General features: G+C 36.6%; 1 protein-coding gene across 4 annotated transcripts; it reads left to right on the top strand.

The window, feature by feature from the left end:
- Positions 1-472: 472 nt before the first annotated feature.
- On the top strand, positions 473-16,572 carry SERBP1 (SERPINE1 mRNA binding protein 1). Of its 4 annotated transcripts, none has more exons than XM_004762980.2 (8): positions 473-902; positions 4,805-4,955; positions 5,625-5,765; positions 5,896-5,967; positions 6,595-6,669; positions 9,469-9,646; positions 12,825-12,998; positions 14,347-16,572. In XM_004762980.2, exons 1-8 carry the CDS (start codon positions 590-592, stop codon positions 14,401-14,403), a joined length of 1,161 nt encoding a protein of 386 aa, XP_004763037.1. In that variant the 5' UTR covers positions 473-589; the 3' UTR covers positions 14,404-16,572. The 4 variants fall into 4 exon arrangements, with proteins under 4 accessions (XP_004763037.1, XP_004763035.1, XP_004763036.1 ...); XM_004762978.2 differs by having other exon boundaries at positions 6,550-6,669; XM_004762979.2 differs by having other exon boundaries at positions 5,878-5,967.
- The last annotated feature ends 8,694 nt before the right edge of the window (positions 16,573-25,266 follow it).

Below are 25,266 nucleotides of genomic sequence, written 5' to 3'. Positions count from 1 at the left end.
CTAGGGACATGGAACGGATCGGGACCTGCCTTCGGGAGGCCCTCCAGCCCTGGAAGTTTGCGAGTCCCCTCTTGTAAGATCTAGAGTCACCTTGACCTTCCCGGGGAAATGGGGAAAGTTAGTCCAGGGATGGAGGCGGGGAGAATAAAACTAAAGACAGAACACTTTCGCGAGCGAAATACGCGGTCACGTTCTCCTGTTTTCAGCGTAGCGTGAGACCCAGAGAGTTTAAGGGTGGCCAGAGCAGGTGGCAGAACTCCGCCCACCATCGCGCTTCCCCGCCCTCAGCTCGCAAACTCCACGCCCTTATGAGGTCCCGCCTCTAAGGCGCGCGCGAAGAGTTGTCACGCCACGTATTCTGGGAATTGTAGTCTTGGCGCCGGAAACCGCCTCCAGAGAAGCGACTCTGGCCTACATACCCCATAGTGCCGTGCGGCGCTGGCCGCTCCCGGATGTGCGCCTGGCGCCGGAAGAGAAGACGGCCCCCCTCTCTCGGCCCGGCCATCTTGTGGGAAGAGCTGAAGCAGGCGCTCTTGGCTCGGCGCGGCCCGCTGCAATCCGTGGAGGAACGCGCCGCCGAGCCACCATCATGCCTGGGCACTTACAGGAAGGCTTCGGCTGCGTGGTCACCAACCGATTCGACCAGTTATTTGACGACGAATCGGACCCCTTTGAGGTGTTGAAGGCAGCAGAGAACAAGAAAAAAGAAGCCGGCGGGGGCGGCGTTGGGGGCCCTGGGGCCAAGAGCGCAGCTCAGGCCGCAGCCCAGACCAACTCCAACGCGGCAGGCAAACAGCTGCGTAAAGAGTCCCAGAAAGACCGCAAGAACCCGCTGCCCCCCAACGTTGGCGTGGTTGACAAGAAAGAGGAGACGCAGCCGCCCGTGGCGCTTAAGAAAGAAGGTAAAGCTGTGGTAGAAGGTGGGGGAGACCCGGGATGGAGGGAAAGAGCGAGGGGACTTAAGGCTATCACTTGCTTCTGGAGTTCCGAGGGTTCGCGGGAGACTTTGCCGCCGATTTCCTCAGGTTTTTCCCCACACCACAAAAGCTAGGTCCCGCGAAGGTGCTGGTAGCGTGGTAGCCCCAAGTTGAAACCACCTGCAAGGATCCTGGAGCCACCCCCTTCCCGCCTCAGTTCCTGAGAGGGGGGAGCGTGCTCCAGAGATAAGCTGCTCCTTGAGCGTGTTCGCGATCCTGGGAGATTGTTGTCTTCCCGCCGGATTCCGTGGCGGGCAAGCGCATGGACCGAGGTTCGGGGAGGCTGGCTACTTAGTGAAGCGTTTGTAGCTACGGGGAAGCGTGGGGTCCAGAGCTGCTTCCTGCTCAGAGCTCTCCTGGCGTGCTGCTTTGAGGTGCGGTTGGCTTCTTCCCTGCCATCTTGTCCCACGATGGCGCGGAGTACCCAAGTGAAAAGCTGGGGATCGGAGTTTGCACCTGAGCTAGTTCTGGGTTCTGTGGAGTGAGCTACCGTTTCAGATGCCACATGTGCCTTATTGTCCGCCCCACATCCCTTCAACTATGAGAAACTACTAACTTGCTCGAGTGAATTAACCTTTTGAAAAGAGAAATTTGGTTACACTGTAGTAAGCAGAAGCGGGAATTCTGAACGAAGACTGGTTATTGCAGGAAATCCTGAGGCCCGTCCTCTCTCCCAACATCTCCCCCGCTCCCTCCCCCTGCACTCAGTATTTCTTATGGTGGCCCAGCTTGGGCCTCGTGGTGAATTGAGTGCAGAGGCTGTCACAACTTCAGCCACAGCAGACCTCTTTTGAGTCTGTAACTTTTGCGCCACATGTGCGTGAAGCATGGTCAGGATTCATTGGCGGGTAATAGTTGCTACCAGAGGTCACTGTAAACTTCACAGGATTGTCTGGAGGTTGATTTTTGCATTTTCTTATTTCTGTTTGATCTTTTGTGGTGGATGAAAAAGCAAAACAGTTGAGGATAAAAAGTGTATGTGGTCTGTAGCAAGTAGGTGTAGGACTTAAGCTATGGATCTTTAAAGTTGCCTTTTTATGTTGAAAGTTGGAATTACCCTTTACTGGCACGTGCTCCTGAAAGAAACTTGTTTCTCATTAGTTTTAGTTGAATCCCGCAGCATTCAACTAATTATAAAAATCACAGCAATTGTGTTCGGTTTTGGCTTAGGATTTTTTTTTTTTTTTTTTAAATACAGAGCTTCTGTAATGCTTGGAATGAAGAACCTATGTGGTAAATAAAACAAAAGCATTCTTGTGTTAAAATTACAGGTTGGGGAGAAGCACAACTTGGGAGTGCTGGAAAGCCTTTTATACATCGTTTAGACCAAATATCAATTCAGTCGTCTAGGTTTTAAAGCAGCCTGTAGCACAGTTGAATAATTAATTTCTGCGTTAAGGAACACAGGCCTGTATTACTGTTTTTGCTCAGGTTTACCTTCTTGATCTCGCTAATCCAAAAAAAGTGCATGAAAAAATTGAGTCTAATGTATACATCTAAAGTGTACCAGGTAGATGTGTTCACCCATTTTGAATGCTCAAACTGTGAAGCCTGGTTTTAAACCCCTCAGTTGTTTTGATCATAAAGCCCAGCTTTAAGTAGGTAAGCTTTTGACCTGGAACCTAGTATTTTAAGTTGCAGTGGTGGGGAATTACTTCATAAATTTATAACCAGGACAGAGTTTACCATTCAGTACTCTTTCCTTGGGTAAACTTACATATTACCTATCACCATCTTCCTTAGATCACCAATTCATAGTACTCGTAACCTTAAATTGCATAAAACATAAGCTTATAAATACAGGAAAAAGTTGAGTGAAAAAGATTTTGTTTTTATATTCTACTACCTGTCAGTTGATGTTTTGGGCATTGGAGACTGATAGACCTATGAAAAGTCTCCCTACCTTCATGTAGTGGGAAGAATTGCTACCTGATTATGTGTTTTATGCCTTTGGATATAGGTGCTGGCAGATACTAGGCATATCTTAGATACATGTTTTTGGTAATATTATAGGAGTTTTGTGTCTTGTGTTTTGTCCATTTGAAGAATCTGAGAACTGACACCGCAGAACATCACTAATAGTGTAGCCTGAGATGTTTTTAAATTTTTTAATTCAAAGCCTGGAATCTACTGAAAATCAAGTGAAGTTTGCAAGTACAGGTAAATAGATGAAGAGAAACTTGAATTTTTAAATGTCAGCCATTGGGTGAGTTTATTTAGTAAATTTTTTATGTTTTCTAAGCATAATAATGTATATTGGGTGGGGAAGGAAGCCATTGTTCATTCGGGTGTGTTTGGCTTGGATATTACGATTATAAGGACTGGTCCCATAGCTCCACCCCAGTACACTATACCTGTGACAACATTTGTTTAAGATGCCTTAAGATCTTACATTTATGGGCTGTCCTGAGAGTTTATGTGGAGTGGACCTTAAAATTTCATTTAAGAGTTTGATATTTATTATTTGACTTTATATAAGCATCCTGATGGTGGTCACTTTCTTAGAACCAGTGATCAGCTTAAGATCTTGTTATAAAACTAATTCCTCAGCCTTTTTTTTTCTTTGTCAGAAATTATGGTTTGGGAGTTAGAGCATACCTGAAATTTTCCAGTCATGAATTTATCTACTTATCCTTGAGGCCAGTAATGTATACTGGTTGCTTTTGTGACACTAACAGGAAAGAAGTAATACTGGGGGAAGTCACTAAATACTTCAGCCATCACTTAGTGCAACAAGTTTCTATTTCCTTTTTTAAAAAAAATTTTTAAAAGATTATTTATTTATTTGACAGACAGAGATCATAAGTAGACAGAGAGGCAGGCAGAGAGAGAGGAGGAAGCAGCCTCCCTGCCGAGCAGAGAGTGGGATGTGGGGCTTGATCCCAGGACCCTGGGATCATGAGCTGGAACCCACTGAGCCACCCAGGCGCCCCACAAGTTTCTATTTCTTAAATAGAAAAAAAATAGTTTTTCTATTTAAGGAAATAGAAAAAAATAGTTTTTAAAGGGGTATGTGTGTTTGTGGGGAGGGGATTTAAAGATTTGGAAACAAAGATATTTGTTAAGGCAAAAAAAAAAAAAGCTCTCCATTTATAATAAAACAACTGGATTATTTCCTAGTGGTTGCATAGCAGTATTTTTTTTTTAATCTGTGTGTATGGATATGGATGGATACATAGGTGAATATGTACTAATACAAGAAAATAGTACTCTTCTGGTTAATTAGTTGTTTGAAACTGTAGAGATGTAATCCTCAATGCTGTTTGTTTTCCTTTCAGTTTTTCAATTTATAGAACTGTCACTCTTTTTACTCTGCTGGAGTTCTGTTTTCTCCAGATCATTTAAAATAGTGGTTCTCACTGTTTTTTTCTGAGGGCCCTTCTTTGGTGAGTGTGTTGATTTGCTTGGGTATTATTAATGAGTGGCTACTGGTGTTAATCTCTTTTGGTATCTTTAAAGCCAGAATGTATCATGACTAAAATTTCTCAAAAGTTAGAATTTTAAATTAAGAGACTGGCATCTTGAAACCGGAGAGAAATGATGGTTACTCAGATAACTTTCAATTTGGTTATAGAGACTCCTTGGTGGGGGAGGCATAATTATGCAAGCTACACAGAAGTTTGAAACAAGTTTATGGTCTTTGGGAATTTCTCAGGTACTTTGTTATACTTTTTAGAGATGGCATAGTTTTGGCCTTTTTCAGCTGCAAGTGCTAGTTACTGGATTGAAAAAAACTGGCTTTTTTTTTTCTTTTTGGTCTTCAATAGTCTGCCATTTTTTTTGTGTTGCAAAAATAATTTGCTTATGCAGGTTATTTATCATTTCAGGAATAAGACGTGTTGGAAGAAGACCTGATCAACAGCTGCAAGGTGAAGGGAAAATAATTGATAGGAGACCAGAAAGGCGACCACCTCGTGAACGACGATTTGAAAAGCCACTTGAAGAAAAGGGTGAAGGAGGAGAATTTTCAGTTGATAGGCAAGATTTTTTAAAATCTCTTCATGTTTTGTCAGTTTAAGAGAGTCATATTTTAATACAAATCTATAAATTGGGCGTAATTTGCCAGGTAGCAATGTGGCTGGTACGTTTATCAGTTTTTCAAGAAATACCTAAGTGTATTCATTGTTCTGCTGTGAACTTTTTGGTAACAATTTTTAGTGTGCAGTCTTGGATTTCTGGTAATGGAACACTTCAGTTGAATTGATGGACAGTTTCTTTTCCTTGGTATTCCCAGATGTTAGCAGAAAAGTCCTGTTGGGTAATTGTTTATAGCAAAACAGATTACTCATATTATTGTGTTAGATGTGTTACGCATGTTAGATGTGTTCATTTTAATTTCGAAGTGTGTTGGTGAGGTGTAATGGTTTTACTGGATTATAATATGAATAATCATGAAAAAAGTACAGGCACTAGTAGTAAACTTTTAGAGAAGGCAAAAATAATTTTCCTATTTGGGGGGAGCTTCCCAGTTCTGATTCTTGGTTCGAAGTAGACTGTTTCTGAATTTTCTAAAACCTGTGTTTAATGAACCATTGGGTTATTAGCCAATAAATATGTTTCTACATTTGAGCCTTTGGATGCATTCCATTCCCCCTTTGTTTTTTCTGGAAACCTTGGAAATATACGATATTTTTTTATTTGTTGCAGACCGATTATTGATCGGCCCATCCGAGGCCGTGGTGGTCTTGGAAGAGGTCGAGGAGGCCGTGGACGTGGAATGGGCCGAGGAGATGGATTTGATTCTCGTGGCAAACGTGAATTTGATAGGCATAGTGGAAGTGATAGATCGTAAGTCTTATATTGGTTTTTATTGTAGTTTTACATGTGATTCTACTTCTTTAATATAACAAAATTTGCATTTCTAGAATTAAAGAGTATTATGTTAACTCAGTTTTGTTAGTTCTTTTTCACATTACAGTGGCCTGAAGCATGAGGATAAACGTGGAGGTAGCGGATCTCACAACTGGGGAACTGTCAAAGATGAATTAACGTTGGTATTCTGATTTTTTAAAATAAATAATATTTAAATAAGATTGATATTTATGCTTTATTAGAGTTTTGTCCGTAACTATTATATTTTAACTTATCTGTAGGACATTAACAGGTGCTCTCAGAGCTACTCCTTAAAATAGCGTGTTGGATAGGTTTGAGTACAGTATGTCACATGACCGATTTTTCTATATTTAAATAAATGTGATGTTAGTTTTTCTTTCCATACAGCTATGTAACTTTTCCTGAAACTTTACATTTTAGTTATTTGGGTATACTCATTTTCTGTGTGTCTTTAATAGTTCCTGTTATAGCTATTGACCCTTGTGGTCATTAAAAATTTGACAGCCTGGTGATGTTTGTCTTAAAGCAAGCTACTCTTTCCTGCTACGTTTTGAGTAAAGTACTTGAACTATAAACTTGGATCAGTATACATTTTTAAATTATTTTTTCGTAGAGGTCTACTGGGAAGTAAATTTAGTAAGAAAAGACTCAGAATGTGAAGATTTTTTAAATTGTATAAGAAATTCTTAAGCTACATGTAAATGGACCTAGATGCTTTTCTTTTTCTTTTTTTCCTTAGAGAGTCCCCAAAATACATTCAGAAACAAATATCTTATAATTGCAGTGACTTGGATCAATCTAATGTGACTGAGGAAACACCTGAAGGTGAAGAGCACCCAGTTGCAGACACTGAAAATAAGTAAGTGGTTTATGTATAGTGGTGATGCCACTGTACATAAGCATTGGAAGCAATTTGGGTTTCTACCGAGAAATAACATAGATGTATAATGCTGTTATTTGTATATGTGCTGCCGAAGCGAGCACTAATGCTGTTATTTGATGGCTTTTAACAGGAGACTTGTACAACAGTTCTTCAAATAGTATCTATTCAGAAGAGTGCTCTACACATTCCTATATTGGGCTATAATGGCTTGAAAAATAGAAATGGTTATTTCTATTTAAAATTGTCATTGTTGTCTTTGAAAAGATAAGGAAAACGCGTATTTTAGTAATATCTGTTAACTTTAAGAACAAAAATTAACTATTTAACCTGAGAATGGAGAATATTAATAAGATGTCCTGCATTTTATTTAGCTATTTGTTAGAGAAGTTGTGAATGCTTTTAATATTATTATAATGAATAATCTTGGTGATGATGGCTATCCAGAGGCATTGAATAGGTGGGAACTGGAAGCTAAAGTTGGGGGTTTCTAAAAATTAGACCGAATGATTGACATAAAAGGCAGTATTTAGAACACATAGTTCAAAGTACTTTGGACTCTTAACTATATAAATTTTATTCCAAAACTAGAAGATGTGACCATTTTAAAATAGTTTGTCCATCTGAAGTTTTTTTTCTTTTTCCATCAACATAGAGTTGGAACATAGCATTATTGACATGTTTTAAAATGTATGAGGACAGCAAGGGCCAGAATATGTTACTAATTCACTGGCTTTCTTAATACAGTTTTTTCATTTTCTGAATTTTTAGGTATAAGATTTGATTTTGAAGTTTTTCATTCAGGGATGAAAGAATTTTAAGATAGAAATACTTTAATGCCTTCCTCTAGTATCTGTCAGCCCAAGCAGAAATTACATGCTGGTCATGTAGTATTGTGATGTAAAGACTTTTAACTAGGAATTATATAGGGTTTATAATTCTTAATCAGAGCATATTTAAATCGGGTGGTTTTCTGCTTTTTCTCCAAGGCTTGATCCTACAGTGAACCACTGTTGGTAATTCTGTCATATTCCATAGGTTTGTTGGAAGAAGGAATGATAATTGATTTATAGTTAGAGTAAATAAAAACACATGGTATTAAGTGATGTTGAACTTGGGGTAATATGAAATTATAATTTTGAGTGGTAAACAATGAAATTATGGTGGGCGACTAAAATGAACCTTAATGTAACAGGAGTACTTGACAACATCCAACACAACTGTTCCTTTAATAAAGAGCCTATATTTAGATCACCTTAAGAGTGATTTGCAAAGATTATAAGTTTATCAGAAGAAATGATGTATTGACAGGACCCAGGAATGAAATTGCAGATATTTGGCCTAAAGAAGATTGAGATAATGACATTAGAGCAGTTTCTGGTCTTATTCTAGAGTAGAGAGAATCTGAATATAGCATTATATCTTGCATGTGGAAGTATAAATTTAAGAAACACAAGCTGAACTTTGATTAATTCCCTTAATATGTAGTTCCCAGAACTTCTATTTTCTTCATTTGATCCTTACAACCTTTGAAGATAGGTATTGTGGTTTCATGACATGGTAAAAGTATGCCAAGTTCTATTCTTGGCTCTGTCATGACTTGGGAATAACTAGGACCTTTCCTTGATCCTTAGTTTTCTCATTTTTAAAGTGACAGAGTTGGACTTGATATTGATAGCCAAGGTCTCATTAATTAAATGTAAACATGGTATAGGCAGTTTTAAGATAAGATTTGTCAAACAGGAGTAGCATGGAAGAGAGATATTTGAGCTCTAAGGCTAACTGAATCACCTGCTATCTTTGGAAGGAAGCAGGGCTCCCAAAATAGCAAACAACTTGTTTGGTGACCATTGCATGTTGAGATTAGACTAAAATAATAGATTCCTAGGCCTATGCTTTGTTTTTATAAAAAGGGAAAAGAATAGTATATAACAGTTATATCCTGAGAATTTTATTTGGAAATAACTAATTTAGTATTAAGTATTGAAACTGTTGTGGAAGGTTCCAGTACTTAGAAAACCACCAGTCTCCTTCCCATACGCAGGCTGGTTTGAAAGTTTGGAGTATACAGGATTTTGGATTTATGGGAACTTTGCTTTTAAAATTGTTTTGCCATTAAGTGTTAGTTGATAAAGGAGAGAGGAACAGTTCTTTTATATTCTAGAGTATGAATTTTAGTTGCTCATGGGCATCCTAGATGACTGCCTCTATTTTTGTTATAAGTTCTATATTGTGGGAAATTATAGAAATTAAAAGTGTTTTAAGAGAAGCTAGGTCAACTATTTTAATCACATAAGGGTACAGCATTTATTTATTTATTTATTTGATGGAGAGAGTGGGAGAGGGAACACAAGCACATGCTGGAAAAGGAGAAGCAGGTTCCCCACTGAGCAGGGAGCCTGTAAGGGGCTTGATACCAGGATTCTAGGATTGTGACCCAGGCGCCCCATGAATACAGTTTTAAAGCAGTATAGTTTTAAGAAATGTGTATTTTGGATCAAGACAGTTCAAGGTTGTTATTACTGATAGTTGATTTCATAGTTTATGAAGTTGAGTTGTATATTTCTGTTACCCATGCTTTCACTAATTGAAGAAGCACGGAATTTCTATCCTCCACCAAATTATGTGTTAACAGTTGGAAGACAGAAGACTGGTATCCTCTTGTCCTTGGATAAGCTCTAAAGATTACCAACAAGCCAAAATTTTCTTCTTCCTTATAATCATGTGTTACTATATTACCAGCCCCTTACCAACTATAAAACAAGTATGTTTTCACAGGGAGAATGAAGTTGAAGAAGTAAAGGAAGAGGGTCCAAAAGAAATGACTTTGGATGAGTGGAAAGCTATTCAAAATAAGGACCGGGCAAAAGTAGAATTTAATATCCGAAAACCAAATGAAGGTGCTGATGGACAATGGAAGAAGGGATTTGTTCTTCATAAGTCAAAGAGTGAAGAGGTAAAATTACATTTTGTGGTGTTTGGAAATTCTCAGATGTGTATTGAATTGTATTTATACTACTTGTTTCAAAATATCACATGGTTAATCTTTATAAAAAATAAAAACTTTACATAAGATCCTTGGGGGTAGATAAATTGTTCAAAAGGGAAAATAAACTGTGTTACCATATATTTCAAGAAAGGTAGTCTTTCATTCAATCCAGAATATATTTAATGTGGTGGTTTTGTTTTTTCTAGAAAGCAGTCTGTTGTATATCATACAATTACTAGTGTTTTTGAAATAAGGTAGGTCTTTTCATGATGATATTTTTTAAAGTCCCGCCTTTGAATCATTTGAAAGGTAAGCATTTTCATGTGGTTTACCCAAACCTAAAAGAATGGCTTCATCAATGAAAACAAAGTTTTCAAACTTTGTCATTTATAGTGATCAAGACTTTTCAGTAAATGATGCTATTCTTTCTGAGGGCTGATGTCTTATAAGAACCAGCAGATTAATTTACTAGTGAAATATTTGAGAGACATGTTTCTGGTTTCTGATTTGATAACAGTCCCTTGGGCAGGTAGAGGAATGGCTCACTGCTATATTATTTAGGGCTTGTGCAAGTATGAGTTTTTAATCATAAAGTTAAATTGAAATTAAGGCAACCTGTAATAAGATTCAGTGAGATAATTGCATTTTAATTTTCTTAAATATTTGTGAAACAAACTTGGAACATTTTGAAATAAAATCAAGGTTGAAACAACTTTGACTCATAAAATAATATAAATGGGGACATTGCCTTAAGGGCCAAGTCCTGCGCGGGGGGGGGATATTTGGCTTTATTTGATGTTTTTGCTTATTTTTTTTGTAATTCTTTTAGATAAAGTTGTGTATCTGGGTTAGAGTATTCCTGATTAAAGAAACCGTGCAAGTTCATCTGGGGAGATTGTTAATTTGTACTGATGATTAAACTGCTTAATATGGGAAAGATTTACTTAGGTACCTTTGATAGAAATATCTGTAACTTTTTTGGGTCTTCACAGAACAGTCTCCAGAACAAGATGCTGCACAAAATACTGATATATTTTACATAATTCATTAGTTACCCTGAAGTCTCTTTATGCAGTTTGTAAAAATCAGGTTAGATAGTCAGTTTTACATTGAGCTTTTCAGAAATAATAATTATATAAGATGATATATATAGAATTAGGAATCTTTGGAAATTAAAATGTGAAAGTGGTTGAATAACTGAAACTAGGATAATTTGTTATCAAGCCACCTTTTGTGTGGATTCATGTAGCCTTTGTGATGTGGCTACCTGTTCGGATCTGACCTTACCGGCATATATGGTCTGGTCTTTGTGTAGATCTTCAAGTTTGTTGTATATTTAAGGGCCCTTTTTCTTTTACATATCCTAATCCTCAAAACAATAAATAGTAATTAGGGAAAATAAGAAACTTTAGAAATGGAAAATTGAATTATGGTGTTAATTGACAGGGCTGAAGCTAGAGCTCTTATTTCCTGATATCATTTCACTGCTCTAGAAGAAAAAGCAAAAACTATGCACATTTATTTGCTGCCTTAAAGAGATGTTCCCTGAACATCCAAATGTCCTCTGTATTACTGTAGTAAAAACTTTGAGGTGTTTCAGCAGTATAGTTTATCAACTAGGTTTTTTTTGGTTCTGTGCTCTATAAACTTATAAAACGATTCTAATTAATGAATTGATACTGTTGCCTTGCAATAGCAAATGTTTAAAAATTAATTAGTATATATAATAATTTCAATTTGCTAGTGGTTTTGTGAATTTACATTTAAACATTAATTTTAAATTGTTCTCTTAAGAAGAATCTTTAACTGCCTTTAAGTTGCCTAGCACTGAAGAATGACAATTAGTTTGGATAGTAGATGATTAAAGGGGTAAAAACATAGATATAAATACAAAATTTATATTGGTACTTTAAGGGATAGTTATTAACAGATGTAGTGTTACAAGATTTAGAAAGAACAAAATGTTTGTTGTCCTTCAGAAAAGGATTATACCAGTATTTAGAAAAACTAAAACATACTTTAAAGTAGTGTAAGAAAAGTTATCAATTAGAAGAATTTAAAACCTATTCATCCCAAACATACAGGAAGAAATAAAGAATTCAGCTGTGTAAAATTGTCTGGCTTTGTTTTGTTTTGGTTTGGTTTTTACAGAGTGGGTGGTATACCTTATATATAAATACAAAGGAGGATTTGGATTTCACAGACATGTTGACTTTAAGGTTACCTGTCTATATTTAAGACTTGCATTTTTTGTGCTTGGCTTTTCAAGGCTCCTTGATATAAAGTTACATTTCACTTGAGTCTGTCATTTTCCAGTTTATAGGAAAGAACACAGAGTAGTTGTACATGAACAGAAAAGCACCCTGAGAAGTTTATACCTAATTTTCCCAAGTAATACTTGGGAAGAGTACAGAGCGAGTTTTCTTTAAAACTTAAAAAGTGATTCAGTATTTAAAGGAAAAAAAAAGTGAGTCAGTATTAATCATCAGTAGAGACCTCCCATTCCATCTATCCATAGGTCTTCATCAAGGGTTCATATTGGAATCTACCTGACGGACACATTTAAAATGTACTTTCCCAAACCTCACTTCTTCTTCTTTTTTTTTTTTTTTTTTTTTTTAAGATTTTATTTATTTATTTGACAGGCAGAGATCACAAGTAGGCAGAGAGGCAGGCAGAGAGAGAGGAAGAAGCAGGCTCCCTGCTGAGCAGAGAGCCTGATGTGGGCTCTATCTCAGGACCCTGGGATCATGACCTGAGCCGAAGGCAGAGGCCCAACCCACTGAGCCACCCAGGTGCCCCCAAACCTCATTTCTAAAGATTATGATTCAGTAGGTTTCAGATGGGGCCCAGCCACTTGTGTTGTTTGATTTTATACCTTTATTCAAGACTTGCCAGTATGAACTGTAGTTTATAAAGTTAAAAGTCAAAGGGTTCTTACTCTAAGATGACTATAGCTGATCCCTAAGCGTTACATATTAACTGTAGTGGCATTGGCATTTTTTAAAATTATCATTTGCTGATTTATTTGTTCACATGAAGTGCAGATTAGATTTTTAGTCTTTTTAAGAGAAAGTTCATTATTTAGAAATTTGCAGTGTTGTTTTCCTATAAATCATCCCATGGCCTGCTCTTAAATTCTTAGGCTCATGCTGAAGATTCAGTTATGGACCATCATTTCCGGAAGCCAGCAAATGATATAACGTCTCAGCTGGAGATCAATTTTGGAGACCTTGGCCGCCCAGGACGTGGTGGCAGGGGAGGACGAGGTGGCCGTGGGCGTGGTGGACGTCCAAACCGTGGCAGCAGAACCGACAAGGTAATTTTTAAGAATTCTTTCACTTTTTGAAGTAATTCGAGGACCTCTTTCGGTAAATGAGTGCCCTAGATCTTTTTGGGGATAGGATTAAAAGGGAAAGGAAATAGGTATACCTTGAAGAAAATACATTTTAGGCTATATTTTTGCTTAAGGCACTTAATTGAACAGTGCTCTAGTAAAGTTACACTTAGCACTGTTTACAGAGTATTTACCAGGTGTTTATTGAGTACTTACTAGGTGCTGGTCATGGTGCTGTGCTAGGTATTTTATGTATTGTGACATTTAATTGTTGTTAGTACATTGACATCTCCATTTTATAGAAGAGGAAATTGAGTTATAGGGAACCAAATAAACTTTTTTGGCTTTGGCTGAGGTCTACTTGAAATTCCAACTACTTTCTTTGCCTTGACTCTCCTGCTCTTTTAGTCTCAGGATAGCATTTGGGTCCATAATTGTGTGACACTAATTGGATGACTTTAGGCATGTATTTTTTCTTGATTTAAAAAAAAATTTTTTTAACTACAGTGTGAGAGCTGGTTCATTTTTGTCCTACTTTTATAATTTAATACCTTGTACCATGTGTATGACACAAAACAGGTTCTTAAATATTTTTATAGAAGCCCTAGTAATTGATAAATATGAATTCTGATCTGATACCAAAGTACATACTGTTAAGGACTAGATACTATTAAAGTATTAGCAGTAACTTCTGGGTTAGGTTAGTTCATTATCTCTTGTGGTCTGGCTAGGAAACAGTGATGTCCTCCTGAATTGTCAACACCTGATGAGGCAAATTGGGAACCTACGTGCTTGATTGAGTCTGTCAGTGTTTGATTATAGCGGTAGCTTAATACAAATTTTATGGTTGCCAATAATAATGGGGTGCCGACTTCTTTTTCTTCCTCTGAAAATCAGGTTTTTGAAAGGGTCTTTGTGTATGTAGATCTTTAAGTATGTTTTTGCTGTTTTGCTCTTTGTAAGTAGGAGTTGGGTCCCTTTCTAGTATTGATGAGTGAATCATGTAATAGGTTTCTTAGCCTGCTTTCAAACTGAGGCCATTCTTATTTAGCAACTGAGGAGAATAAAATAGTAAACAAAGAATCATATATATATATCCCATGAGGATCTCTTTATGTGATTTATTAGGAAACTAAACCCATGTTATTAAGGAATAGGTCTTGATAGACACTCAGGACAAGGCTTGTTGCAAATAATTACAGTCCTGTTCTGATCTGTAACAGTAAAGCTTTGACACATTTTTACTTAGTATTTTAGAGTTATGTGTGTAAATGTAGACATGGAAATCCAAGATTGGAAAATTGTTAATTTTGATTTCTTTCTTTTTCAGTCAAGTGCTTCTGCTCCTGATGTAGATGACCCTGAGGCATTCCCAGCTCTGGCGTAACTGGATGCCATAAGACAACCCTGGTTCCTTTGTGGACCCTCCCATCTGAGGTTTTGCATGCTTAAGGATCCCAAACGACTTAAGAATTTAAAAAAAAAAAAAAAAAGACTGTCATTCATACCATTCACACCTAAAGACTGAATTTTATCTGTTTTGAAAATGAACTTCTCTCGCTACACAGAAGTAACAATATGGTAGTCAGTTTTGTATTTAGAAATGTATTGGTAGCAGGGATGTTTTCATAATTTTCAGAGATTATGCATTCTTCATGAATACTTTTGTATTGCTGCTTGCAAATATGCATTTCCAAACTTGAAATATAGGTGTGAACAGTGTGTACCAGTTTAAAGCTTTCACTTCATTTGTGTTTTTTAATTAAGGATTTAGATGTTCTCCCAATTACAAACTGGTTTTAAATATTGGACATAATCTCAGTTTTAATACCTGCTTTGCATTTTCACACATGGTCAGCTGGGTCATGTAAACTTTGATTTGTCAAATTTTATGCTGTGTGGAATACTAATACTACTTTATGTATTTTAACTTAGTTTTAATATTTTCATTTCTGGGGAAAATCTTTTTTCACTTCTCATGATAGCTGTTATATATGCTAAATCTTTATATACAGAAATATCAGTACTTGAACAAATTCAAAGCACATTGGTTTATTAACCCTTGCTCCTGCATGGTTCATTAGGTTCAAATTTATAATTGACACAATTTCAAGTATATTTACTTTTACAATGTGTGGCTTTCCCATTTTAAAAACCAGACTAAGACACCTTATTGGTGGAAGTTTAAGCTACTTATTGTTGATACACATTCTACCAAGTAAAGTAGTTTCATGGGGGTTGGGTTTTTTCCCCCCTCCAAAGGGTGGGTGGAACAAGTTGATTTGGCTACTGCATAATATTTAAACTGTTATGTAAAATAAGCATCTAGCCACTCAGTATGATATGTGTGTATGGAAGGTCCCAAATCAAAATTGTACTTCCATAATCAACAACCCTTTAACCCTTCCTTTTTCTAAAGAAACCAAAGGGCACTGGTTTGTATGGTAAGATGGGGGAGTATGTTAATTTTTGGAATTTGGAAAGCAGACAGCTTTACTTTATAAGGTTGGAACAGCAGCACCGTCCATGAAATATAAACCAAAAATCTTACTGTTTCTGAATTTCCTATATTAATGTTAAGTTGGGTCTTGAGTTGATAGATAACTGTTCCACATAAAGTGATAAGTATCTTTTACCTCTTCCTCCATTAGAAAATTAGGTTAATGGGTTCCTTGAACAGGGGCATCACCACTTACTAAAACATAACATGGAGAATTATCAACAAACAGATTTTCTGGGATTTTTTTATTTTAATCTTATGCCACATTCATAAGTAAACAGGAAAGGAATTTTCATGTACAGTTTCAAAGATCTTCTGTAACTCAGTATTTTCTACCTGTGTATGGTAATGTCCAGTTTTGAAATATTGAAGATCTTAAATCATAAAATATCTCCTATTTAGCTGATTCATTCTCCCGTTTACTTCTAAAAGAGAAATTGTACAGTACAAGAGTTATTCATTTGGATTAGATTTATTAATCTAGTTACCTGCTAGTTTGACATCTTAGGGAGGAGGTAATTGGTTTTTAATGATGGATAAACTTTCGTGCTGGTGTTTGGATCTTATGATGCTGAGCATGTTCTGCACTGGTGCTAATGTCTAATATAATTTTATATTTACAAACATACCTGCTACCCAGAGGCAAGTATTAATTTAGTCCATATGGACTATTGACCCCTCTTGAGATTGCAACATACACGCTCTGAAATCATTGTGGTTAGACTTTTGAGTATCTTACCTTGTTTCTGGACATGTAACATGTATGTAAACCTTGATTTTTAGCAACATATAGAAAACACCTCCTATTAAAAACACATCACAAGTTCTACTTAGTGTCAGCCATTGCTGGCATTCTGTCACTAGAGAATACAGCAATATCTGGTATGTTGCAAGCTTTCAAGATAGCCTGAACTTTAAAAAGTTGGTCCATTAGTTGTATCTGATGGATGTAAATTTGCCTCCTAGTTCACTTTGTGTCAAGAGCTAAAACTGTGAACCTAACTTTCTCTTATTGGTGGGTAATAACTGAAAATAAAGATTTTATTTTCATGCTCACTTCTTAAAAGTCATGAAAACAATCAAATAGGAGCCCATTTATCGTCACGTGTTTTCTGACCTGTGTGTGTACCCCCAAGATAATGATCACGTTTCATTCCCCCCCGCCCCTTAGATTTACATTTTGCCTTTGTGGGGTTTTAGTTAAACCAGGACATTGGATCACTTTTGGAAGGGATGAAACCTACAAAAATTAGAAAGTTGAATTTTTAACTTGTAAAATGAGTTTAAAAAAAAAAAAAGAATTTCAAGGACTGACAAGGCAATTGGCATTTCTCTTAGCAGATCACATATGGAGTGTGAAGGTTAATCATACTGAATGCCTCTCTTTTTTTAAACACATGATAAAATACTAAAAATCCTTTAATACGTATCTTTAAATAATAGTGGTGGCTGATTTAATGTTCTAGTCAATATTTATCTTGATGCTTTTACATGGGAGTAATGCCAGAGTTGGTACTTAAGACATTTCCAGCTTGCATTGAAATAATTGGAATCTAGTTACTTTTTTAGTTTAGTTTTTGGAGACCTGTGTGGAATGAGGAAAGATTTTAAAATGTGCAATAGGCATTCTGTATCTAGTTTATTTACTCAGTTTTATTTTGAACATGTAAGCATGACACATAATCTCTAGGGTTGTAAATATATTTGGGGCTTATTTCAGGGCATGGGTTTGGAGGGAGAATATTAAGTACTCATTCTGATTTTATTATTTTTCTAGTTGCTAGAGGTGTTTGCACTGAAATAGAAAAATTTTATTGTGCCATTAGGGAGTTGCATACAAAGTGTAAATATTATGTATTGGATATTTAAACTATGGCATATTTAAGTATGCCTTTAGAGCACTAGTATTACGTGGAAGGAGCCAACAGGTATTAAAAGGTTTTAAAAAAACAAAAAAACCCGCAAGTGTGAAGCTACTGGAACCTGAATGATACTAACTACACGGTAAGATTATATCAGGTATATTAATGGTCATCTGTCCCAACTTGGATGCAGCTGGTATGCAAATTCTAGGGCTCTGAGGTATACTTAAACTGTACTTTCTAAAGAAAAGTAAGTTAATACTTAGATTTTAACCCATACATTTGTAATTTTGAAATTAACCTGTGTTGAGTGAGTAAAAACATAAGCCACATTTCCAAATCAGCTGGAAAAAGCGCAGAGTGTGATTAGTAGTACACTTTACAGAATGTTTAGTGACAAAGTTGTAAAATGATCTCTTAACCAAATTTTCAGACCTAGTAATTACTAAACTAATTTTTTGATGTGATTTGCAAAATTGTCAAAAGTTTTAGCATTAAGATTATATTGACTGGCAGCTTTTAGAAATTTGGGTGGTCTCTTTTTTTTTTTGTTCAGCTTAGGTTTACCTTGGTCATGTTCTCTCACGTTGAAAAAAATCCCACTTGAATTTTAGGTTAAATAGAGATGATGTACAAGGACTGATTGAAGTAAGCATGTTTCAGGCTTGGAGGAATTCATTAAATCAAGGAATATAAGGAAAGAAAAATTGTAACTAAAGGATGAGAAGCTCAATTTCAGGAAATGATTAGTAGGATATAAAAATACATTAGTGAAGCTACTAAGATTTTGGCCTCAGAATGATGGCATTGGAAATGAGTACTGTTTAAATAAGTTGTACATCTAAGTTAGGAGTCCCCAGACTAAAGCCTTTGGCCTGTTTTTGTACAGTTCATGAGCTAAGAATACTTCTACATTTTTAAAGGGTTAAAAGCTTACTATACAAAAGATGGATGGAACACAAATCTTAAAACATCTGTCCCTTTATAGGAAATATTTCCTGACACCTGATCTAAGCTGTCATTCCCAGGTCAACAAATGAAAGTTTAGTTCTAGGTACAAATTAAATCATCCTACGCCATGGGAAGTTGTGAAGTTAGAAGTATCTTAAATCAAGTTACCTCTTAACTTCTATAATCAGAATAAGGGCACGATACCTGGTAACATTTAATAAAGATGGTCTTGTTATTTTAAGAAAGATTATATAACTTGTAATTTTAAATATATGTCCTGAAAACTTTAGGAAAATATAAATTTGCTGCAAGTATGTTTAATGCCGTGGTTGCAGTTTAATGTTTTATTTTTAGTACTCGTTTTGTCAGTGCTAAACTGTTCCAATGGGTTTTTCCTGTGAGGTGAGACTTGTGAGCATTTTGTATAGGTGTGAAAACGAATGTCTTTTTTCATGAACTCCATAGGTTGAGTTGGGGTTGAATTGCTTCTTGATGACTGAGTTTCTCAGAACTGCTTTTGAAGTATATTCATTTGGGCAGAATTTAGATTTTGTGCCATTGATTACCTTGTAAATAGCTAGAAGTCAGTATTGCTAAATGGAAGGAAAGAAAAGATGAAAAATGACCCATAGAAGTTAGGAAATTACCAAATTATGTTTTTGTTTGAGGTGTTACTGATTATGTAGGTACGTAAGTGTTTTAAGTTGTTAACATTGTCCGTTTTGCTGCCTACTTGGCAGGGTGTAGTATTTCCTAGTATGCTTATGTGTATGCTGAGCTTCATGCTTGAAGACATATAAAGATAATTGTGATAACAACATCTTAATAATAACTAATAATTGTGATTAGTTATGGATTTTTTAAACCTATTGGATAACTGATACCAGGTGTTGAGAGAGGTGCTCTGGTGCTCTGACCTGGTCTTGAGAACGGTTTTATTTTTTAAATAGCTGTATAAAGTGTTAATGGTACGGAAAGGTGGAGAGCAAAGGGCTAATTAATATTCAGGATTTTGGTATTTGGTGAACTGAGTACTAGAAATGGACAGTATTGTTTACACTATATAACCCTCAGTTGCATTTGTAGCTGATCATTTAAAAATTTTAGGACTTAAAGAGCTGTCTTAATTTGAAGAAATGGCACTGGTTTTCATCAGCCTAGCATGAAGATTCCTTATAAAGTTGTCCACCTAAATGTGGTTCTTGACATTTGAGTGCAGAGAGTTTTGTTACTTTGGACCTAAAATTTATTAGGTGATGAATAATGTCAATTTGCTGAATTCTTTGTTTTACACCTTGGGTGTAATAATCTATAGTGAAATATTTCTTTGTTTGACAACTTCACTCAAAGTGCTGAGACTGCAAGAAGTGGTTACAGAAATTGATGGCTAAACACATCAAAGAAGATGGTAGTTGTTGCCACCCACCCACCCTGCCAACTTCCAATTTGTTGGCTGAAAATGCTGTTGCCAGTATGATTGGTGAATTGAACTAAACAGATACTTTTCTGTTTAGAGCGAGAGTTGGTTTGTCTTTGATCTAGAAATACTGAATTTCCAGTGAAGTTTCTACACTGTTTTTCTAGTAAAGGAAGAACTTTTCCAGAAATTACAGATTTTGTTTCAGCATGATTTTATATACATAGTCACCGAGGTGTTAAGTGCTAAAGAGTGAAGAGTGCATGAGAAGAATGGATTGGATAAAGGTACTTTTGCAACCTGTTACTGGTCACTAGGAAGGAGATCAGCATAATTTAGCAGGTATATTTTATTCATAATGGATAAGGGGCATTTAGTCACTATATTAACAAAACCCAGTAATTTTTTTTTTTTTTTAAACAATTAGATCCCCCCCCTTCCCCCCAACACACACACTTGGGTCATGGTGGAACTCTGGAAGTCATGTTGACTGAAGTGGAGAAGGGCATTCGATGCTGTGTAATGCTAAGAATCTGAGAAGACCTTCCTTTCAGGAGAAAATGGGCAAGATTTATTAGAAGATTGCCAATATATTGTTGATGAAGAACTGAAATAAGCACCTCCAGTTAAGGGAGGGCATTGATGTTCCCCTTTTTTCCAGGATCATCATCAGTCTTGCTACTTAAGAGTTATTAGATTTTAAAAATAACTGCAGATTTTTAGAGGAAAGAAATCTGAATTGATTTGAAGATTGCATCTGTAGTTGGAGAAATGACTTATGACTTAATTATCCTTGCAAGTTATTTTAGTCAATTGCAAGCAGGTCAAAGTGGGTGTTTTCTAAAAACTGTCTGCAGCTGCTTTGAAATCTACCCTGCCATAGACCAGGAGGGCTAAACTAAAGGGAGTGTATAGGAATGGAAAGGAATCTAGTCATAATGAAGTTGTAGTGCAAGTATGAGGAGAGGACCTTTAGGAAAAGTATTTTATGCAGTGTCGTGGAAAGGTGGCAAGTGATTTTTTTTATTCATGATGGCATAAAGTAAGATTTCTCTTTCTAAATGATACCTTATGACCCCCTATTTTCATCTTGAGAGTTTTTGTTTGGGGAGGACTAGGGATGGGTTGTCTTCAGGCTCCTTGGTTTAGGTGGCACAAAAAATGCGCCCTCTGCCTAACAGGCCACATTTGCTATGATTGCCATTTTAGCAGGTGAATTGAGATTTTCTTTCACAAAGAACAAGTGTCTTATGTTACTGGTTTGCATCCTATTTTGAAAGGTTTTTCTTTTTTTTTTTTCTGCAGCTTTTTGAACTAGTAAAAGTATCCTGCTATGGGGCGTTCAGGCCTTTGCAGTGACAATTCAGGGCTTTTGGGAACAGTTTTTTTTATTCTCTGAGAAACCCCTGATAGTTATTATAGTATTTCTTTGGGGTCCTGTTATTAACTTACAGATAGTCAAATGTCTGAAATTGGCAAGGGAAGGGTATTTTGAACATCACCTTACATTTTTTTGCCAGGAGTAAGGCCAGGGTCTCATGGAAGAAATACTTAAATTTGTGGAAATTAAAAAGAGGCATGAATTTATTTTTAAAGGGAACCCATGACAGCACATGAGTAAGTTTGTATGTCACTTAGAGATGTGATTGGAAATCTCAGCAGAACCAACTGGTTGGTTTCCAACCAACTGGAATGGGTTTGCTGCCATAAATAAATGACCACTAGCAAAATGTGGAACCAATCACCACAAAGTGGAGGAAAAACAATTCACATACACAGCCCCAAGAAAGCCTTTGTGGAAAAAATTAATAGGTAAGTTGGGTGGGGTAATAGCTATTTTAATTAAACAGAAAACACGTTGCTCTGGTTATTTTTCTATTTAAAAATATAATGTACTTAGAGCTTTAACTCAGTTTATCAATTCCTTAAATAATGGGCTTTAGTGGGAGTGTTACCTCCTTTCTGTGGCCTAACTGCCTTCTATTATAGGATTTAGATTAGCTGGGTAGATAAATTTGCAAATTCAGGAGTGCCAGATATTTTCTGATCATTTGAGCTTTACCATGGTTTTAGGTAGCTTTCTTAAGAGTCTGTAATCTAGAACTTACGAAATATGGAAATGCCATTTTTTGGTTACCTAGTAAAAATAGGAAAGATTTTTATGGCATTAACAGTCAATTTTAGTCAAAACATCAATTGATGTAAATTTGTAGAGCAATCTTACATAGGAAGTAATTACACAGTAAAGTTTATGCTCTGGAACAAGACTGTTCAGTATCAAGTACTAGTTTTGTGACTTAGGAGGTGGTTTCTGTTTCCCCACTTCTATAGTTTGAGTGCTGCATTACACCCTTCAAAATTGCATGTAGTAAGGACTGTGTTAGATGTTATTGATTGTTACTTTTGTTATAAGGGGGATTTGGGAAACGTTGGCTTGTCGTATAAACTTTGTATTTCCAAGAACCATTGTTAAGTTATTACCCTAAAATTTCCAACAACCACCCTCACTGAGTGTGTCATCTACTTTGCCTTTTCTGCTGTGCCTTCTGACAGGAGTACTATTGGTCAGTGAAAGTGCCAGACACGGTGGAGGATGAAAGCGACATGGGCTTAAAGTGCTCAGTAGGGTCTGTCTCTAGATCCACTGTTTCAAGTCTTCGGAAAGAAATTGGTAATACTTCATATTTTACTGACTTTTTCCAATTATAAAAGTAATGAATATTTGGTGAAAAGAATGCAGAAATGTAATTTAAAAACCTATGGCTGGAGATAACCGCTAGCATTTTGGTGTATATTCTTCCAGTTTTTGTTGTGTTTTGTTTTTGCATTGATTTTTATAAAAAGTGAGAGGATTGTCTTCAGCCTTTTGTAACTAACCGTTTCCATGTCAAGTATCATTATACTTCTATAAAGACTGTATAGTATGCTTTTCAGCAGTTATATAATCCATTCAAATTTCAGGCATGTTAAAATGGGGCAGGGGGAACGTCCATCATAGAAGTTGATGAAATATTACAGTTTAATTAGCAGTTTTTCCTACTCAGAATGTAAAGTAATGGTGTATCTGAAAACTCGTAGAATCAGATTCCATGAAATTGAGTGTTTCATTATATGGATTATGCTATAACCAGGTTCCTACTGAAGGGCATTTAGGCCCCTCTCCATTTTCATCTATGCTGTAATCAGTCCTTGATCCAACTTAATTTATACTGTTCTTTAGTCTATATTGCTAGGAGTGGAGTTACTTATTCTAGTTTTACTGAATATTATTGCCCAACTGCCTTCCAAAAGGAGCCAGCTAACATTCCTATTTGTGAATACCAGTGTCTCTGGTTAATACTGGCTAATTTTCCTCTTGATTTTGCTAATTTGGTAAGTGGAAAAATGGTATTTAACTTTCATTTCTTTGATTACAGGTGATTGTTTCATGTTTCTTGGGCAGTTACATGTATTTTGAGTTGGCTCGGTCTATTTTTCTTTAGTGTTGGCTTTTATATTGATTTCTTAAAAACACCTAAGTTATTTTGGGCATATATTGCAAATATTTTTATCTTATTTGGTGTAAGTGTTTGCAAGGTTTTAATTATTTATTATTAGTTTATTCTTATTTAGGCTATGATGTTAAGATCTGACTCCTTTCTATTGACAGCCAGTTGATTGACTTACTTACCTTTTATTAGTGGAAAGAGACCTTTCTGCTCTCTAATTATTCTAGAGAAGTGATTTTACTTTAGAGTTCACCTATCAGCCTTTCATAGGGTAGATAATATGAATGTCCAGGAGTCCTTCAGATCAGGAAGAGAAAAATGGGATTCCTTTGGAATATTTGAGCTGCAATATTGGAACAGATCACAACTGTACCAGATGAAGGAAAAAGAGGCTAATGGAGAAAAACCAAGAATCAAACATAAGGGATTGACTAGAATAGAATGTGCCTAGCTTGGCATGTCTTTGACTGGCCTCAGGGCATTGGTGAGTTACAGCTGTGGGCTATTAATGGAAGCTGAGAAATTAGGACAGAATGGAAGGGAAAAGTCAGTAAAGGGAAAGAACTAGATAACACTAGTTAGACTTTATTGCCAAAAAAGAAGACAGGCCCAAGAAATAGGATCTCTGGCTTTTGGGAAAGAGGGCCCTTTGAGGGGCAATTTAAGATAAGGATCTCTGTACAAGAATTAGTGGTGGAGACTCCCATGTATCCACTAAGAGTGAACTTGAACTCGATTTGTGGTATTTAGGTCTCAGAGAATAAGGAATTTGATGTGTTTCAAAGGAGCAGAGATTTCTGGGTTGGCTTTGGGATGTGTAGAAGGAATGAGGATTGAAATCAAAGGTAATTTTCCTGAGTAATAAAAACTGAGCATATGAGTATTCATGAGCCTCACCTAGTCCTGGTTAAAGGAGGCAACCTGACTTGGTATTTTGACTGCATCTGCAGGATGAGGGGATTGTGAAAACTACTTGGCAAGGGCAGGACAATGGTTACCCATCCTCTACTGTTCATGAGAAGAGGGTATTTTATCTGGCAAAGTGAGCAGCTAAAGTTCAAAGAGATCTTTAAGAGCTACTGCTACATGTATTATATAGTAATGTCAATGAACAGTAGGGTAGAATGTTGGGAGTGAAGAACAAATACAAATTCGGTTGTCCCAATAAAGAGGAAGCAGGCACAGCTAGACTGGCTTCTGGAATAGAAGGAACAAGTGATAGTGGCAGGTGATGATTCTTTTTATTGATGGCCTACTTTGAAACAGGCATGGTGCTGGGAAGGCAGATTACCATCATCCCTGCCTTCATGTTATTTACAGTCCAGTAGAAGAAGTAAGTGGGCATCATGCTTAGGGAAGCAATGAGGGGGCGAGACCTCTGCAGTCTTAGAAGGAGCCTTTAGGAATCAAGGAGGTCTGTCTTTTTTTAAATGACTTTTTAAAAAACTTTCTTTTTTTACTTTTTTAGGAAAACAAATGCATTATCACCCAAAGACAGGAAAAAGTCTCTAGGGGAAAATAAGAAGATTGGAGCTGGGTGTTGGGTCCAAGGGGGGAGGGGATGAATGTCTAAGATGGATATCAGGCAATCAAAATCAGAGATAAATAAAGCAGGTATTAGAAGAAGAGAAGCTTGCCTCCATTGTCAAGAGGTGGTAAGTTATCCAGCTTCTAAGGAGGTGGCCTTGTCTGTTACAACCCAGTTTAAACAGTCAAACATGGGGCACTAAATCCTGGGTATAGACAAGCCAACACTGAAGCTGCTGAGCTGGAAGAAACCATGTGTGAAGGTGTTTCTTAGCACCTATTTTAGTATATGTGCTACCGAAGCGAGCACGTTTCTTAGCACTTAAATAGAGAATAGAGATGTAAGGAAGGAACTTAAGCTTTTCAAAGAAAGCCTGAGGAAACTAAGTATGTTTGGAGTGTCCGGGAGTATAGATAAAGAATTAAATATGAAAATGCATAGCAGATGTTCACGATTTCAATTTCTAAAGCTCTGAGGGACATCTGGTAAAACCAACACTGTCTC

This window comes from Mustela putorius, unplaced genomic scaffold (assembly GCF_011764305.1).
Source record: "Mustela putorius furo isolate JIRA1106 unplaced genomic scaffold, ASM1176430v1.1 tig00003853_pilon_pilon_pilon, whole genome shotgun sequence".
NCBI classification, from domain to species: Eukaryota; Metazoa; Chordata; class Mammalia; order Carnivora; family Mustelidae; genus Mustela; species Mustela putorius.
The sequence above is the reverse complement of the archived record's forward strand: the minus strand, read 5'-3'. Positions and strand labels throughout refer to the sequence as shown.